The 19903-nt window shown below is 43.9% G+C and overlaps 1 protein-coding gene across 2 annotated transcripts in view; it reads right to left on the bottom strand.

The window, feature by feature from the left end:
- Positions 1-255: 255 nt before the first annotated feature.
- The window catches only part of Nostrin (nitric oxide synthase trafficking), a 59108-nt gene continuing 39460 nt past the window's right edge, over positions 256-19903 (bottom strand). Inside the window, exons 9-16 of one of the 2 annotated variants that reach the window (XM_036186321.1) lie at positions 14436-14534; positions 14220-14345; positions 10022-10130; positions 8520-8608; positions 5632-5757; positions 4329-4443; positions 3380-3469; positions 256-574 (exon numbers count right to left, since the gene is read on the bottom strand). In XM_036186321.1, the coding sequence (XP_036042214.1) occupies positions 438-574; positions 3380-3469; positions 4329-4443; positions 5632-5757; positions 8520-8608; positions 10022-10130; positions 14220-14345; positions 14436-14534 (891 nt within the window). In that variant the 3' untranslated portion in view covers positions 256-437. The remainder of the gene's footprint in view (positions 575-3379; positions 3470-4328; positions 4444-5631; positions 5758-8519; positions 8609-10021; positions 10131-14219; positions 14346-14435; positions 14535-19903) is intronic. The other variant, XM_036186322.1, reaches the window with a different exon arrangement.

The raw sequence follows: 19903 nt of genomic DNA, 5'->3' as shown, positions 1-19903 counted from the left end.
CTAGTTTTGGCTTTGGTCTGTATTCTTTCTTATTTCCCAGGCTTTGCTTAACCCCTCACAGGCCTGCTGTGTCTTGTTGCCCCCCAAAACTAAAGAAAAAGAGAAACCTAATTCTTCATTATTGTGTGCTTCCAGATAATGATGTAACTTCGGGCAAGTGGCTGAAGTCACTCTGGATAACTATCTCCATTTTTGTCATGATCATCTCTAGGGTTTTAGATTTTAGGATTTTAGGAACTCATAAACTTCTGTGCTTCATTCAATCCAACTGTCTTTTATTTGACTGTTTCCAGCTAATAACCCTGAGTACCGAGCACTGTGACATGCAGGTAGGTCTCTACCACACACAGCATAAGAAAAAGTTGATAACTCATCCTCTTTATTTGCACCACATTGTTTACAGAAGATGTAAGGCCACCCATATGTCCAGTCTTGTTTTACGACTTCGTAGCTGTGTTTCCAGCCTTCGAAGGCAGCTCCTCCACATAGGCAGCAGGAAAATGGCCTTTCTTCCCATTCAAAGAGCCGAACCACCATCCTTCTTCTTTCTTCTCATGTAGGGTCACAATGTCTCCTGCGAGGACACATACTGAGTCAGACAGATGGTTCTGTGCAACTCAAGCACATGCCAAGCAAAGGTTGGTGAGGGTTTGGAAGAACATTCTGTATCCAAGAAACTACTCGGTAACCTCACTTTCTGCATTTGATTCAGATGAAGCAAAATTTACTGAGCGCTTTGCATAAATCAGCCACAGTGCAGAGAATGCTAAAAAGAGTGAAATAATGAACTACTGAGCTAGGCCATGGGTTTGCATAAAATCAGACTCATGATGGATTGCACAGCTGGCTCACTTTCGTGTGCAGTGGATGGGTTGTCAGCAAACTCTTTCCTTCTGTCCATACCCTAAGGGTTATCCATGTTGGTGGCCATGAAAGTTTAGACTATTGGAAGTGTGTCTCTACTAATAGTTTTTTCTTAAAATTGCTCTAACCCCTGTGCCACGTTGGGACTCAGTCTTTTGGCAGTTTGACATAGGAATCTAACCTCCGTTCATTAATTTAGATAGCTTTAGTAATAACACGTCAATTTGGAGATAATAATTTTAAGGAAATGAGTAAAGCTCAATTCCTAATACAGTTCTTATCTAATTTTCTATTGCCTTTAAAAAAAAAAAAAAAGTCACCATGATCTTAGTAACTGTAAACTTGATGGGTGGCCCAGCATACTTTAGTTAATCCTCAGGCATATTATTGCCTGTATATGAAGTGTCCCCTAAAGGCCTGTGTGTTGAAGGTTTAGTCCCCAGACAGTGGTGTTGTTGAGAGATAATTGGATAACGAGGGTGCTGACTTCATTAATGCGTTCATATTGAATGGCCTATTCAAAGATCTGTTTGCAGGAAGGTCACTGAGAGGCTTGCATTGGAAGGTTATCTCGTGTTCCTGGCCCCCTCCACTCCTTTCTCCCTCCTTTCATCTCACCACCCCCTTCCTTCCAGCTCCTTTGCTGGCTACCAAGGATTGAGTGGCTTTCTTCCCTTGTTGCAACTTTCAACTATAAAATTCTCCGCCTCTCCACAGACCTGAAAGACAACCAACCAAACCAAAACCTTGAAAGCCAGGAGCCAAAATAACCACTTCTCTTCATCACGTATTTTGTCAGAGCATTGAAAAGCTGACTGCAGGCTGCTTCCCATCCATCAGAGTAGAAACCCCCACTTCAGGATCCAGCAGCTGCTTTTCTTCAGCACTGGTCTGTGTTTGTCTTGGTCGCTCTTCCCTGCTCAGTCACGTTCTGAAGGGACCCGTAATGGTTACCATCCTATCATATCTTTCTCTTTCTTCTCACGGGAGCTCATTCTGATTCTCTCTCTCTCTCTCTCTCAAGAATTTAGTCGAGTCAGTAGGTTATATGATGAAATTTAGATAAATTCCAACCAACGACTTGCAATATTATTGTCAGCTTCCCGCAGCCTCTGGTGCTATGTCTCGTTGAAAAGAACTATTTAGAATATAAAACATAGGTGGACTTTGCAACCAATAGAGAACTGATGCAAACAAGATAATTGCTTAATGTAAACTTTAAAAGTTAAACTCCGGCCCCCTGATTTCTTGAGTACCCGCTGAGAAATGTATTTTTTCACTCATCGAAAAGGAAAAGTAATTGCCAGAAGAAATCTGACTAGCCGATGGTAATTAGAAGGTTCCCTCTAAGCAAGCATGCCAGATTCTCGCACTCCGTTCTTCTCAGCTATAAAACAGGATTAACAATATCTGTCTCAGAGGGTTCTGCAAATAATAGTTGAATGATATGCTTGCAACAGTGTCTGACACAGAAACATGGAATGAGGCTAGGTGTGGTGGTGCACACCTTTAATCCCAGCCCTTGGGAGGCAGAGGCCGCAGATCTCTGTGAGTTTGAGGTCAGCCTGGTCTACAGAGAGAGTTAGTTCCAGGACAGCCAGGGATGTTACACAGAGCAACCCTGTCTTGAACAACCAAAAAAGAAAAGAAAAGAAAAAAGAGACAAGGAATGACTGTTAGCTGTCATTTGCTACAATATCCAACTTGATTTTCTATTGTTCTGGAAGCCATATCTTGGTCATGGATAATAAGCTTTCTCTTATGGCATAATCCTTTCTCATGGGCACATTCCTAGGTCTGTGCCTCAGCTTGGACATCCATCTATAGAGACATGCAGAACGTGGAGGCTGGACATTTGTACTTATTTAAGAATGTCATTTTATCTAATCCACCAGAAAACACCTCCCTGGGAAATATTCTGACACTAAGGAACCTGACCCTTTAGAGTGGCTCAAGGCTCTTTTCCAAGATACAGGGGAACAAACATTAATCTGTGCATCAGTGGACTCAGATTCGAGAACTTTCTGTCATACTAAAGGAGACATTACTTCATGTTTCTGCAACTCTACCATCTAAATAACAAGAAGGTGGGGCTATATCTCCAATGAATTCCCATTAGTGGCATTCTGCCCCAGTGTAGCAGTGTGGTTAAGGGCATGACTGAGTTCTGAGTTCAAATCCTGCACTGCCCCTGCTTGTGATTTTAGTCAAAGTACTGAACGTTTCTGTGTGTCATTCTTCTCAGCTATGAAACAGGAATAAATAGTCTGTCTCAGGCAGTTCTGTGAATAATAATTGAATGATATGCTTTCAACAGTGCCTGACACATAGAAACATGGAATGATCATTAGCTATCATTACACGAGCCTTAGATTAGTACACTTTATATTCCAAGAAGAATGACTGTAAGCCTCAGCCCAGAGCAACTCAATGCTGTCCCAGTAAGACAGGATTGTATTCAAAGGAAGAATATCAACATGAAAACACAATTAAAACATTTGAGAACAAGTCTTACCTTTTTCTAAATTCAACTCATCATCTTGCCTGGCTTGGAAAGTATACAAGGCCTTGCAAAGATGGTTGCTACCTTGGGACCCACCAGACGCTAGAGTTGGGGATGAAATTGTTGTTACGGTGTGGACTCAATAGGCAAAATAGACACAATCAGAAATTATTGGTTTAACAATATGGTGCATAGTTCAAATTTTCTCTAAAATTTTATAATTTTATCTAATATTTATTCCTTGGTTCAATAAGCATCTATAATATACCCAACATGTGTATAAACTATGCATATTATATAACCAAGACCCAGACTGTAATACAGGAAATAATAATTCTGGAGGGGAAATTACTGTTATTATACTAATAACAATGATGGCAATTTAAAATTATTTGCTTTCCACGTGAACATGGCTGATATCATTAGGTAATGAGTGTGGTAGCTGCATTTTTCTTTTTAAAACACAGTAGCTTTGCCATTCAGGTAGAGGTGGGGAATATTTGGAGTGTATGTGTGTATCATCCCTTGTTGATTAGGGAACTGTTTCTCAAAAACTCACTGGTGATTTTGAGTAGATTGTGTGGAGCTCAATGCCTTGGGTTTTGTTAAAACTCTTCTGTCCATTTTTAATTAAAAAAAAAAAGCTGGAGAGCTGAGGTTACGGTGGGTAGCTGCAGGACAATGACATGTGTGTATGTATATATGTGTGGGCACATGTGCATGCATAACTTCTCAAGTTACAAAAAGGTTTTCCCAGCCTCCCAATCTTCGTGATTCCTTTCTACCTTCTTTTCTACATTTGTACACAAAACTACAGGCTCTAACAAATTCATCACTCTCAATGAGAGGTAAATTTCTTTATAGTAAATATAGATAAATATGGCTTGGAAATCATATTTAAATGTAGCAATGAACTTTATGCCGAGGACACAGTCTACAATTATTTTGGGCGCTGGATTACCTGAAGGTGACATGATAGGGCTGTTCTGCCCCCCAGAAGGTGCCTCGCTCACAGCTTTCTCTAATCTCTTCGTCAGAAGAGGCCGGGATATTTTAACGTAAGTGTGAGAGTGCTCCTGTGCAAATAGTTTTTATAAAAAGAAAAGAAATTTTAAACAACCGTGTTATAAATATTCATAAAACATTGTTCTTTGTATGTCAATTCCTTGGGTGTGTGTGTGTGTGTGTGTGTGTGTGTGTGTGTGTGTGTGTTTTGTGTGTGTGTGTGTGTGTGTGTGTGTGTATGTGTGTGTGTGTGTGTGTGTGTGTGTGTGTGTTTAATGGGGATGATGCATAAATAATCAAAATAGTTCTAAGACCTTCTGTGTTTAAGCTTTCTTATTCCAAAGGAAAAATATTTTCAGAATGAGATGATTACTCTGTTTTTGTTTGTTTGTTTGTTTGTTTTTGGTTTTGTTTTTTTCAAGACAGGGTCTCCCTGTGTAGCTTTGTGCCTTTCCTGGATCTCACTTGGTAGCCCAGGCTGGCCTTGAACTCACAGAAATTTGCCTGGCTCTGCCTCCCGAGTGCTGGGATTATAGGCGTGTGCCACCACTACCCGGCCCTGATTACTCTGTTTTATAGCCTGCCTTCCCATTTGCAATGGGGCCATTCACAGCAATACCTCTGGAAATCCAAGTTTAACAGGCCTCCAATAAAATGACTGAGAGCATTTTAGAGCTTATAACTCTCCTTGGAAAGAGTACTGTCCCTTGGCCACTGGACGTTTGTTACACTTCCCCCTTCTGAATGTAACGAAACTAGCTACAAGCAATAGCTGTCCACATAACAGTTCCCAGCGTGCACCACTGCAGTCACCTGTGTGTGTGCTGGGCTTCTAAACTGTACTTATACTATCCACCTTCTATATTGTGTTAAACTGGGTACATGGAGTGCATTTACACTGTGCTAAGATGAACCTGATGCTTAGCATAAGATCTCACAGTTTAGGTCTGTAGGCATACCAAAATTTCAAGTTAGTAGAAATTTTTACAATAGCACATTGTAAAGCTAAAGGTATGAAGGGAGAGGAAACACCTAAGTTTTTCACTTGAGTGATTTAGTCTCATTCCAAAGGATGTGTTTAGTTGGGTTTGGCTGTCACTGTGCTCAAGAGGGTAAAAGTAAGTTTATCTTAATCACTGCAGTAAGAGCCTGGGGCACATGGACAGCCTGGAAGTCGTGGTGGGCTCTCTGCCTGACCTTCTTGTCAGTCCTTCCACCTGGCAAGTCCATTAAGCTGTTCCAAGTGATCTCAGCGTTACCTTTTCTTTCCACTTGAAAATGCAGGTGCTGCAGGGATGGCTGGGTTTCGGCCTTTGCTCCAGGTCTGCTAACACTGATGACAGTTTGTAGGAGTTCGCTTGCAAAAGGTCCAATTTCAAACTGTGCTGTGGACACATCATGTGGTCATGTGAGGAAGTTTCAAGAGAACGTGGCACAGCTGGGTGGATAAAGGGATCTCAGGATACCTTTCAAAGGAGAGTTCTGGAAGCATACACATGCAGTTCATACAAACACATGTGAAAAACACGGAGAAGATAAGCCCCTTAACACAAGGTAGAGGGAAAGACTTGGTGTGTCTTACTCAGTCTTTACTCCTGTAGCTAGGGCAAAGGAAACTAGTTAGATAAGTTTCGAGGTAGTCTGTGATGATGAACAACTTTGGACAAATTTTCCCCCTGACAATCAAGAAAAGAAATAAGTGTTGATTACTCTCAGAATCATGAGACAGTGTTTTAAAGGACTGAGTATGTCCTACCACCATATACGGGAGTTGTGTTTGTTTTTATTTAAAGAGGCACATCTTATATTGCCCAGAAAAGTTTTAGTAACAATGCTCCTCAAAACTGGAAGCAACATTCCAGTAGTAATCTGGGGTATTTGAGCAGAAAGACAAGGAGTGACTCTAAGTTCCTGGTCTCTTCCTGTTCTGGCTTTGACCTGGAACTAAAACATCCTAATTACTTCCTTTTAGGCTATGGCCAGTCAGGAGCAATCAAATTACAGAATAAACATTGGAAGGGTCTTCTGCAACTCCCTCCTTCTCTCTCTTTTCCATTACTATGGCATAGTATTCCTAATTGTCATGGTCCAAATAGAAAGTGACTTTCTGGAGGAATGGCCTCTAAGCCTCGGCACAGTTTGCTAGGAATGGGCTCACCTAAGCTGAAACTCCCCATACCTCTGGTGTTAGGTCCCAGCTATGGCATATCTGAAAGCATCAGAGAAAGCACCAAGTTCTCTTAGGAGTAGTGCTCTCCCAGCATCTACAGATATCATCTACTCTGAATGTCTCTTTGCCAACTTTCTTGAATCAAGTATGGCCCTTCCGGGAGACTCTGCAATAAGTCAAGCTTCCTCTCCGAGGACCCGTCCCCGAAGACTAGGAATACTACGAAATAATCCGTCAACACCACCAGTGTTCCTCTCCCCCAGGGGGAAGCTTGTTTAAGGGAGTTCTGTGGCATGTGGCATCCACCACTCGAAGCTTCATGCTTGTGCACAGACATCACAAGCTTGGGGATTGACTCTTCCCTTCACTTCTACGTGAGTTAGTTTAGTTTGTGAGCAAATGATGCTAATGCGTGTCTGATGCTGACCATGACAGCAAGACTCTGTGCAGACAACAGAAGAACCTGATGCTGTGCTTTTTATGACTTTATTTTGGTAAATATCATTTGCATTGAATTCATTCATTGAACATTTGGTGCCATAACAACAACAACAAAATGTCCTGTAGTGGGTTTTATGATTTTCTGTAAATTATACCCACATGTCATTGCAGTAGTATTTCAGATCTCTGTTCCCAAGCAAACAGGTTTAGACCTTTCTTTTCACAGAAAGTGTTTGGGTCATTTCTGCATCAGCCTTCCCACTAAAGGAAACTTATCCATTATATATATATATGACTGCATCTGCCGGCTTTCACTAAACCACTACTGAAACTCCCAAGTTGGGTAGAATTGTTAGATATCTACTTCCTCAGGAGAGTTAGGTTAGGTAAGAAAGTTCTCCAGATTTCTGTATCCTACAAGACATTACTAAAACTGTTAGCTCTCCCGGGATTCTTCTTGTGTAAACAGGAGGCCACTTCTCACCACTCAAACCACAGCACAGCCTTCTTCCAGCACCTTCCCAGTCCCACCCAAATTCCTCCAAAAATTTTCTTCTAAAATAGTTCTCTGTTTCCTCAGAGGCCTTTGCCACACCCCCACGCCCTCCTTTTGCCACACCCCCATGTCCTCCTCCTGATTATAGACCTATCTTCCTGTTTCCGAAGGACTCTGATGTCATCTGAAGGAAAAATGGAAAGTAGAATCAATCATATTAACAACTTCAGCTGCACCTCCACTCATAGTGAGGTAGCATCCCGATATGCCCAATGTTAGCTGAGAACTGATGTACTACATTCAACCCACCCGCTGAACAGCCCCATTTAGGTTGGCAGACCTAAGACGTGATCTAAGAATAATTAGATACTGATATTAGCTTACATTGGGAAAAACCACACGGTGCAAAGACCATTTCATAACAGAAGGAGAATATTCCCTCATAATTTACTGGACATTATACTGAAAGTGAAAAACAAAATGGCTGTGTGTGTGTACTATCCCGCCACCCTAAAAGGCAAATAATCATCAAGTCGAGCAAGATGTCAATCAGATTTTGAGCTCCTTTGAGCACTGCGGTGGCATTTTCTGGATAACAATGCATCCTCAAAGAGCTATATGGTATAATATCCATATTCCCATTTTGCAGATGGGAAGAGTAACATTCCAGGTTTCTATGACCAGCAGCGCCAACTCCAAGGATCAGCTTCTGTGAATGGCAAGTCAGTGATTTGGTGACTGCGGTCACTTGTCAGGGTCAAAGTGCCTGCCTATGGTTTCACTAAAGAATGCATCTATTTTGGAGACTTCTATTTAGAACACAATGGTGTCTCTCTTTTACGGAAAGGAAAGTAAACACTTCTAGGTGGTAGGAGTTTTCCACATCCCTCCAACAACCCACGGAGGAGCTGGCTGTCTCAGCCCTCTCACTCAATTGTTCTGGTTCAGGAGGAAGGAGCGGCAGGCAGAACAAGTGGGTTGAAAAACAAATATTCTAAAAATAATCCTGTCATCAGGAAATGCACTCTGCAAATATTTACCTCGTCCATTAAGGCCGCTGCATCCTTCTGGCTCTTGGCGTCAGAGAAGGAGAAGTTGCTGGAGAGTGCATTAAGCTTCTGTTCCAGGCCTGGAAACGAAACCACATTCTAGGCCACCTTTCACCCAGTCCTAGTGAGGCATTAGCAGGAAACAGTCACTTTTAAAGAGATCCTGAAGGCTAGAAGCGATACACGTGGGACTTCCTACACGAAGGTGGGGGGGGGGGGGGGAGTGAGGAAGGGGCTTCTCAGTGTAGCTGTCATAGGGCTTTCTATACTCAATGGATGTGATAAGTGAACATCCGGTTCATTTATTGCTACCCTTATTGGATGAAATTTGAGAAATGCTGGTGCTCAAAGAATCTGACTGGATTTTTCAAGACAAGACTTTGAGTTTTCTTTTCCATATTTCATTCCAATATTCCCCACATTTACAGGATCCTGCTAGGTTCTTCCTCCTTGTTTTTGTTTTTATTTTTTATTTTTTTAACCTCTGCAGCCTCTATCTTGGGTTTCCCAGTTACGTCAAAAGAAATCTTGTGGTCCATGCCAAGAAACTGCATTATAAATGTAGGCTTGTTTTGTTCTGTGTCCTGCCTTGGAATTATTTCACATGCTAGCTCCTCTGACTCCTGAGTATGGGATTTAACCCGAGTAATTGTCATAACATTTCAAATGCAGAAAGAGGACAGAAATGAAACACCCAAGTCATGTTTACATCACACAAGTCATCTCTCATCCCAGCCATCCTGAGAAAAATAAAATTGTGCACTTCTAAAGCATAGCAGTGAACTACTTACATAGTTCTTACAGATGGACCCAAGTGTCCTTGTATACTTTTTTGTCTTGTTTATCTTAGTTTTCGAGATGGGGGGGTCTCACTCTATGCCAGGCTGGCCTTCAAGTCACTGTGGGGACCAGTCTGGATTCCAACCAGCAGCAATCCTCCTGTCTCAGCTTCCTGAGTGCAGAGATTACAGGTGTGCACCCACACCCGACTCTAAATGTTTTATTAATGGTGTGTATGTGTGTGTGTGCATGTGTGTGTAAGACATGTGGACATATGTGCCACAGAGTATACGTGGAAATCAGAGGACACCTTGGCGCCCTTTCACCTTTACATGGGTCCCAGGGATCACCTTACATTGTCATATTTTCAAGGCAAGTGCCTTTACCCACTAAGCCATCCCACAGCCCCACACCTGACTTTAATTTTTTTAAACTTTTATTCAACATAAATTTACTATGCAGTTCTTGAAAGAGAGGACCTCTGCCCTACTCCACAAAAGCAGACAAACCCTAACTCCAAGGAAAGCTTCTGAGTGTGACATAATACTTTCCTTTATCCTGCTTCTAAGGACATGGTCACGAGCCAGGAATGGTACAGGCTTGTATCCCAGTGCAGGAGGGGCAGAGACAGGAGACAAACACGAGGCGGCTTGGTCTGCTCCATGTCGTGAGTTCCAGGCTAGCCCTGCATCTGTGGTATGAAAATCACACACCTTCTTTGTCTCTCGAGGCCTTCTCAATGTCTCTTTGCAGTCTCAACAATTTTGGTTTTATCAACAATTTCCGTCTCTCTTTATCCATTGTGTTCTTTGGATCTTCTTCCTTTAGAAGGAAAAAAAAAAGGACATTTAATAATTTAAGGGGAAAAAATGAGTGTCACTACTCCTAGTTTTTCTGAGACTCTCCCTCATTATATTCGACGGTTTTTACTTTATCAGAGGGGATGAGATTGAAAAATGAAGATAATCTTTGGTAACACACATTGTTCCACCTGTTTTAGGCCTGACTAATAAGGTCGCATCCCATTCACAACTTGTCAGTACACAGCTGAGCATTTTATTTAATAAAACAAATTATTCCTGAAGGAAGAGATTTTTCTATGGTGACTTCAGCTTCTTGATAAATAAACTATTTGCCGGATACTTCACGGTTCACGGCATCATTGATATTGATTCAAGCTCAGGTATTTTAATCATCCACTGTAGGACTCTGTGCACGCCTCAGCTAAGGTTAGGACTGCCTCGGGAGTGGAACAAGTGTTTGTTGAATGCTATGTTGGCTTGTTGGCAGGACGACTAGAACTAGAACGCATGCTCAGCCCCAAACGGTGCTCTACCGGTTAGTTCCCCAAACACACCATTAGGAGAACCGACCCGCAAGTCAAGGCCACACGTGTGCAGACACATGTGTGCGCAGGCGCCGAGACTGTAGACTTGCCCGGACTTCTCAGTGAAGTGCAAGGAGGGCAAAGAGCGTTCTGCAGGAGAAATGGTGCAGAGAAGGGAAGGGGGCTCTCTGGAGAGTCCATCGGGAGCAACAGCACAATTTGCTTGAGCAAAAATGGTGGAAGAGAGTGTGTCGGTTAGGCTAGAGGTTAGGGCTGAAGCTGCCAAGGTTTTGTGTTTTGGTTTTGCTTGGTTTTATTTTGAGACCGGATCTCACTATTTAGTTCGGTCTGTTGGGCTTGAACTTACAGCAATCCTCCTGCCTCAGGCTCTTAAATTCTGGTATCACAGGCATGAGTCACACTACCGGGTGGTATGTGAGTTCTCAAATGGATCACTTCAGGATCGGATGAAAAGAAAAGACGCGTGGGTCAGGAGGTGGTTGAACACGAGTGGACGACCACCCACAGAGGAAGGGAGGAGTTGTTAGAGGAGGGGAAATCTAGGATTGTGGGTGCTGGGAGAGGGCAGTCCTAAGAGCATGTAAAGCTATAATCCTTTGAACACGGAACTTACAGAATTTACAAATAGCTCCACACTGGTCACTGGCCCTTAGGAGCTCAGATCACTCTCCTGTCTCACTTGTTCCTGTCTGAATAAACATCCCAGCACTGGATAAAAGTCAGTTCATACTTACTGCTGATGACTGTGAAGCCAGATGCTGGCATGCTGAGCTTTAAGGAGATCGTGGCAATCCTAGTCAGTCATTTGAGACAGATTTAGCTATACAGTTGAATTCTAGGGCAGTCAAGTTTCTTAAAAATCTTAAGCTCCCATGAGTGTGTCTATTAAAGCTGAACCATCCTAACTCCTGAGAATGCAATAGAACCCTAGGATTTCCCAGAATATCCGTAGTTTATTGACAAGTTAGGTGATAGAGGCATTTTCATTGCCCGTTGTAAGAAAACAGCAGATGTGTTTCTCATCTACCTGCCCACCTGGGGCTAGAAGGGAAGAAGAGTGTCCTCCTCTTTTGTTCCTGTGGCCTCCCTTTCTCCTTTGAGTAGACAAGGCTGCCAGCAGCACCCTTCACCTTTGCCAAGGTAGCAGGGGGTGGGGGGCTGGTGGTGGTGGGGGGCACTCATTAAAGAAACAACTGGCTACTTGTGTGGCTGTTGGGAGCAGGGGAAGGTTAATCTTGTCGGATTCAGAGCTCTTGTCCCCCCATCCCCTGAACTCTGAGGAGTAGGGGTACTGGTTCTTGGCCCTGGGTCAGCTGTATGTTTAATCCAGTCAGAGAGTGTGAGTAGGCTGGTTCTGTAGCTCAGAGACAGATGAGAGCTGGGAGGGAGGTGGGAAGCCCGAATAAGTCCCAGCAGTCAGCCCAGGTAAGAGCAGAAGTCATTTTGACAGGTCATTACTCATCAACTTCTAGATACAAGGTGTGTAGCTCAGTGGCGTCTGCTTGACTCCCATGTACAGGGAGGGCCCCGGGCTTATTCACTCCTCCAACCTCCAAAACAGAAAGGGAAAAGGAGGATCCCGGGGCCTGGAGTTCCAAGCTACTTGTGAGGCTGAGGCATGAAGGACAGCTGAGTCCAGTAGTAGCTTGGGAAAAAAAACCCGAGAAGTTTGGTTTTGCTTGTTGTTTGTTTTAGATCGGCTAGCTCCTAGAGGACAAAGAATTAACTCTGAGAAGCTGAGTGTGTAGCTCACACCTGGAATGCAAACACTCAAGGGGCTGAGGCCGAGGAACAGAAGCAAATGACTGGGCTCTGGTGAGAGAAACTGATCCGTTTTCAGCAATAAAGATCATTCTGTAGCAGAATCCCCCAAATGGCCTAAGAACAGGTTTGAGCCTTGGTTTTCAAGGGTAGAGATCTTTTAAAAATGTCCATGTTTCCCATGCCCAGACTTCTATCTCCTGTCCTTTGAGTAAGGATTGCACTTGCTGACTTCTAACACGCAGACAGACCATGATGGGAGGTGAACTGTGCTTGCTCTCTGAGTGCTCTGGCTTTGGCTTCTTGGGTCACTCATCCAGAGGGAAGCAGGGAAGCAGGCTGCCATGTGTTGCCAGGTGAGAGATGGAAAAAGTCACATTGCAAAGATTAAATACACACACACACACACACACACACACACACACACACACACACACATTTAGTCCTTCACCCTTGCCTTGTGAGGGATTCAGAGACCCCAGATAAGTGACACCTGGATTTCTGACCTGTGTAAATTGTGAGATATCAAATGTTTAAGCCAGTAAATAGAGTCAACTTACCATTTGTGTAGAAAACTAATACAACGGTCACTTATAGATCACTGAACACACCCGCCTGGGATTACTCTTACAAAAGACTGCCGTGATTTACATGCCCCTCAAAATTCATGAGATGGAAACAACCCCTCCACACGGGGTGGTGGTGGCATGCATCTTTAATCTTGGAGGCAGGGGCAGGCTGATCTCTGAGTTCAAGGCCAGCCTGGTCTTCAGAGTGAGTTTCAGGACAGCCAGGGCTACACAGAGAAACCCTGTCTTGAAACACCCTGTCTCTGACTCTTTTGCCTGCTTGTGGGACTCTTTCCCTCCTACTGAGTTGCTTCATTCCACCTTGATATGAAGGCATATGCCTAAACTTATTACATCTTGTCATGTCACATTCAGTTGATATCCCGAGGCCAGCCCCTCCCTCCCTCCCTCCCTCCCTCCCTCCCTTCCCCCCTCCCTCCCTTCCTCCCTCCCTTCCTTCCTAGAACTCATTCTGTAGACCAGGCTGGCCTCGAACTCACAGAGATCCTCCCGCCTCTGCCTCCCAAGTGCTGGGATTAAAGGCATTATTCACACCACCACCCAGCTGCCTGCTCCTTTCGTAAGGGAAATGGAGGAGCAGTGGATCTGGGGGAGAGGGAAGGTGTGTGTGTGTGTGTGTGGGAGGACTGGGAAGAAGGGAGGGAGGGGAGGCTGCAGTTGGGATCTATTGTATGAGAATAAAAGAAAAAAGAAAGAAAAGAAAGGAAAGGAAAGAGAAGAAAAGAAACAACCCCTTAGGCAGAAATACTGAGAAGATGGACTTTCAGAGAGATTAGAGATGAGGGCTGTCCCTCATGAGCAGACTAATGTCATTGTCATGGGAATGAGTTTGTCACAGAAGTAAGTTCAGCCCTTGCTCTTTTGCCCATGTTGTCATTTTCCTGTTCTGTTCTGATGCATCAAAGAAGACCCTCGGCACACTCAGTCATCCAGGACTTCCCAGCTGCCAGAACCATAATCCAACTAAGTTTCTTATCTCTGTCAATTACCAAGTCTGTGGTATTCTGTTCTGGCAGCAGGCAAGACCCACTAAGACAAAGACCCAGCAAGATTCTAAAACTCAGCCAGCCTTCACTGCAGGAAAATCAAGAGTTCAAAGGCCAGCTTCTGGCTATAGGAGACTAGGGTGGGGATTAGCATTGTTTCAGCAGGACTTCTCAAAACGTGGCCAAGGGGCCTGGTTAAGGTCACTTTCTGGCCCTCCTTACTTACAAAGTAGTCAGTCAGTAGGAACTCAGATTTGTTTTCTGTGGACAGGATTGCGGTTTCTTCCATTAAAGCCTGGATGTCTTTCTCAACATCGACCTTGCTGATGGCATAGTGGATCTGGGTGTGGCTCTGCAAAGGAGAGTGGGGTCGGTGAAGAACTGTTTCCTGTCACCTTTACCGTGCGCACCGGAAATGGGTCGATCAATCTGCAGTACTCACTGTGGTCAGGGTCTGTCCGAAAAGAGAAATATGTTGGCTGTACTGGTTTAAGTTATTGCATAAAAGTTGAATTCTTTCCTTCTCCAGCTCCAGCATGCTCTGAAGAGAAGAGAAGAGAAATGAGGGAAGATCAAGCATGCGTTCTGCAAAGCTGGTCCCCCTCCCACACAGTCACCTACCCCACCGAGAGATAGCCTGAGCAAGCTGTCCTGATGGGCCACTCACTACGGTATATCCAAACTGTAGTAGAAGGGGATTCCTGGGACAGGGATATGACTTGCTGTCTGTTCTAATACCCCCATTTAAGATGGATTTAACGCATGAGCTTCCCTGGGATCCTCTGCCTGCACACAGCATGTGGGCAGATGCTACAAGTTACCTGCTGTTTACAAAAAAGGAGAAAAAGATAAATGAAGGCGTTAAGATGCATCTTTGATGTTTTAGAAGAGACTAAAACCCAAGAAGACTTCATATCTTAGAAATGGTGTTAGACACCAAATACTTCCAAAATTGTTGACAATATAAGCAGGGTACATTCTCCTGCCTGTCTCTGTAAGAGTGCAGATAATGTAATGATCCATGGATCATTAGATGATTTGTCAGAAGGATTGGAGATAGGACTGATTAAAAAAAAAATGGTCTGACCTATGTTACATGATGGAAGGAGAAAACCAAGTCCTAGAAATATCCTGTGACCTCCACACATGCTCGGTGGCAAGAATTCATGGTTGTGCTGCGTACACTTACATGCATGTACACATGTGTGCTCGCACACACACACACACAAATAAATATTTTTAAACATTGATGATAGGAAACAGGTTTATTTCTCAGCTTCTTCTTGGCCTTGTTTGCAATTTGTAGAAAAGCTAAAAAAAAAAAGGGGGGCTGGAGAGATTGTTCAGTGCTTAAGAGTATTTGCTGCTCTTCCAGAGGACCTGAGTTCAGTTCCAAGGACCCAAATCAGGCAGACCACACATACACACACAATATAAACAGAAATAAAACAAATCATCTTTAAAAAGGAAGAAAAGATGCACCCATAAGTCATCTGTTAGGTAAGCTACCAGAACAGCTGTAGAAGTCTTCTTGGGCAGAATTCTTCCGCTGGCAAGTTCCCCACCTAGTGCCAGGCACTCAGCCCGTTTTTGTTCCTAGCATGGGATTTCTTCTAGAAATTTTCATTGGTTGTGACTCTATTACATGTTAGAATAAGCTATAGAATAATAAAGAAAAAGAGGGCATGAATTTGAGACAAAGTGAGCAGAGAATAACATAGGAGGGGGTTGGAGGGAGAAGAGGGAGAAAATGATATTGTATTTTAATTTTTCATTGCAAAAAAATCTATAAATTAAATAAATAGATGGACAAAGAACAAAAAGGTTCCACATTCTCTTGATTCTCTTGTCATTTTTCTTTCCTTTTTGAGACAAGGTCTCGCGTAGCCAAGGCTAGCCTCAAACTTGCTATGGATGACACCTGTAGGATGACTTTGAACTTTTGATCCTCTTACCTCACATGCTGCATACAGGAAGTACAGGTGGGATTATAGGTATGTACCACCACCTCGTGTGTGTGTGTGTGTGTGTGTGTGTGTGTGTGTGTGTGTGTGTGTGTCAGCATTTTTAAATTAAGAGTTATTATTATTATTTTTATTTATGTATATATGTGTGTACCTTCATGAGTTTATGTTTACATGCAGGTGCCTACAGAGACCAGAAGGTGTTGGATCCCCTAGAACTAAAGTTATAGGAGGTACTGGGAACTGGATGCGGGTCCTCTGTAAGAGCAGCCAGTGCTCTTAACCACTAAGCCATCTCTCCAGCCCTCATAGTCTTTTTTTTTTTGACAATTTTTTTTTATTGTTTGAGAATTTCATACACGCGTCTAATGTGTTTTGCTCAAATCCACTTTGTTTCCCTCTCCTCCCATCCCTTCCCTACTCCCTCCACCACTTTCCGCTCCCAACTTTATGTGCTGTGCTTTAAGTCCACTGAGTCAAATCAGCCCTGCCTGTATGAGCCTGGGTGTAGGACAGTGTACTGGAGCATGAGTCAGAGACTGCATCCCTGAAGAAAACGGACTCTCCGTCAACCAGAAGACATCAGTTGTCAGTAGCTCTTCAGTTGGGGCGGGACTTCATGAGCCCCTGCTCCATCCACGCTGAACAATGGCTGGCTTGATCAGGTCTAGGTCCTACCCACACAGCCACAGCTGTTGTGAGTCCATGTGTGCAACAGTGCTGTCTTTTCCAGCGACACTGTTGGATGCGCATGTCTGTTTTCTTGTCACCTACAGTCATTCTGCCCCCCTTCCACGATGACCCCTGATTACTGTGTGTGTGTGTCGAAAGTGTCCCTTTTAGGGCCGAGCACTCCACAATCCAATTCCCTGCGCTGCGACCAGTTTTGGGTTTCTGCTTTAGCTCTTTACTACAAAAAGAAGCTTCTCTGATGAATTTCAAGAGGAGAACTAATCTAATGGACATAAAGATAAGAACTCCAGGGGCAGTTTATGGCTGTGTTCATTTAGCAGAATATTAGGGTTTCCCCTACGGCCTATGACCTAGCTAGCCCTGGGATTTTGGCCTTGTTAACAGTATCATGGATGAGTTCTGTCTGGTGGAGCAGGCTTTAAATCCAGTTAGAAAGCATTTGATTACTCCCAAAATATCCATGCTACTCCTACACCGGTGATCATATCAATTATCAAGCTAATCTTTATTGTAACTTATAGCATTCATAGTTGGATGAGACTGTTGACTACTTTTCTCCCTAGTACCTTTGTGTAGAACATTCCAGCACTGTGAAAGATAGCTAGTAGGGAACATTCTTTGGTGTTGTAAGCATATTTATTTTATGTGTATGAGTGCTTTGCCTGTACATATGTATGTCTGGTGCCTGACGATCTCTTTAACCACCAAGCCGTCTCTCCAGCCCCCATTCTCTAGTCTTCAAGAAACTATCTAATAAGAGTGGAATCTCCAATTATAATCAGTTCTTGGGTTTTTTTGCGCGCGGGGGTGGGGGCAATTTATTTGGTTTACACTTTCATATCATATAGTCCATCATTGGAGGATGTCAGAATAGAAACTCAAGCAGGGCTAGGCAGGAGCTGATGCAGAGACCATGGAGGGGTGCTGCTTATTGGCTTGCTTCCTGTGGCTTGCGACACCTGCTTTCTTATGGAATCCGGGATCACCGGCTTATGAATGGTACCACCCACAATGGCCTGGGCCCTTCCCCATTAGTAACTGATTAAGAAAATGCCCTACATCTGGATCTTGTGAAGGCAGTTTCTCAACTAGCCCCTTTCAGAGAAATCTACTTTGTGTGTCAAGTTGATATAAGAATAGCCAGCGCATATATCCACATATTTCTTCTGCAGAAATCTTTCCCACCAATTGCCCAACCATGCTCTTTCCAAGTCCCGGACCATCCAGCCAATCCATTGAACCAGTTAGCAAACACATCTGCCCATTTCTCCTTCCAAAAAATGTTATGAGCATGCGTATTGCCAGAAGTCCTGCCCACTGTGAAGATTTGTTTTCTCTGACAGTGCCTTTTAGGGTTGTTCCAGAAAGGGGCTGTAATGATGCTACTGTCCACTTCCGGATGGTGACTAAATAATGTGCAGACCCATCAGTAAACCAGTCCCTAGTCTTCTCTTCCTCAGTTAACCAATCATGGGGCGCCCCCTCGAGGCTACAGAGGCATGGCATGGTAGCAGTAGTAGTGGCCATAAGCATTTGAGAAACTTCTCTTTTTGTTGCATTTTATTTTTTTATTAATCTTTAAAATTTTATTTTACATGCCAACCACAGTTTCCTTTCCTCCTCTCCTTCCTGGGTAAACTGGGATTGGGATGGTGGTGGTAGAGGGGAGGGGGTGGGAGGTGGAAACATGAGGAATCAGGATGGTCAAGTTAGGGGAGGGACAGAGAGGGAGAGCAATGAAAGAGATACCTTGATAGAGGGGGCCATTATGGGGTTAGGGAGAAACCTGGTGCCAGGGAAACTCCCAGGAATCTGCAAGGATGACCCCAGCTAAGACTCCTAGTAATAGTGGAGAGGGTGCCTAAACTGGCTCTCTCCTGTAATCAGATTGGTGACTACCCTAATTGTCATCATAGAACCTTCACCCAGTAACTGATGGAAGCTGATGCAGAGATCCACAGCTAAGCACTGGGCCAAGCTCTGGGAGTCCAGTTGAAGAGAGGGAGGGATTATATGAGCAAGGGGGGTGGGGTCAAGATCATAAGAGGGAAACCCACATCGACAGCTGACCTGAGCTCACAGAAGCTCATGGACTCTAGACTAACAGCTAGGGAGCCTACATGGGACTGACCTCGGCCCTCTGCCTGTGGGTGACTGTTGTGTAGCTTGGTCTGTTTGTGGGGCCACTAGCAGAGGGACCAGGATCTGTCCTTGGCACGTGAGCTAACTTTTTGGAACCTATTCTCTATGGTGAGATGCCTCATCCTGCCTTGATGAGAAGGTAGGGGGTGGGGAGGGTGGAATTTGGTCCTGCCTCAACTTGACAAGCTTTGTTGACTCCCATAGGAGGCCTTACCCTTTCTGAGGAGTGGATGGGGGAGGGTGGGGAGAAAGGAGGTTCGGGGAGTGAACTGGAGGAGAGGAGAGAGGGAAAACTGTGGTTGGTATATATAATCAGTTCTTACTGCTAACCTATATTATGTCTGGGGCGTCAGAGTCTATTGATTAAAGGTAAGAACATGGTCTCCATGTTTTGCGTGGGATAACAAAAATTCCACAACTGGCTTTTAATGACTTTTAGCTAACAAGGGTGAATAAGGAAGCAAGGAGCACACACTGGTTAGGCTTGTTAGGTTACGCTGATAGCTTCACTGGCTGCTAACGTTCTAGAGCAAGGGAGTTATGGACTCTAGGCACTCATTTGCTGCTTTGTGCCTTTTGGAATGGGTGGAGAAGTTTAACAGCTGAGGCTAGGTGAAGTGTTCAGGGGAGATATGTTGGCCATGTTGGAACAGTGCAGGCTGCAGTAGAGATGTCCAGAGGACTTTGAGCTTTGACAGAGATGGCAGGTGCCTAAGACAACGTTCTCCACAGGTTGTTTTAATAAGGTTAAAGCTCTGGGAAAATTGGTGGGTACCATTGCTGCAAGGAAGAGGCATGGTTGGGTATCAAGGCTTTGGGTGAACAGGTGGGGTAGCATAAAGTCAAAGGTCAGCCCAGGCCTGATCATTTGATGTCTTCCTAGACCCTTGTGCTATTATTTAATCTGCTGTATACAGCCACCAACATTTGCAATCTGAATTTGAATTAAGTATGATCGGATTTACATCATATAAACAACATCATTTTAAAGATACAGTTCACTGTTCTGAAGAACATTTGCATTGCTCTGCATCCCCCACCAGCCCAATCTCCATGCCACTTTTCATCTGGTAAAAAAGGAAACTCTATACCCACAAAGTAATAACTGCTT

Source organism: Onychomys torridus, chromosome 4, assembly GCF_903995425.1.
Source record: "Onychomys torridus chromosome 4, mOncTor1.1, whole genome shotgun sequence".
NCBI lineage: Eukaryota > Metazoa > Chordata > Mammalia > Rodentia > Cricetidae > Onychomys > Onychomys torridus.
The sequence above is the reverse complement of the archived record's forward strand: the minus strand, read 5'-3'. Positions and strand labels throughout refer to the sequence as shown.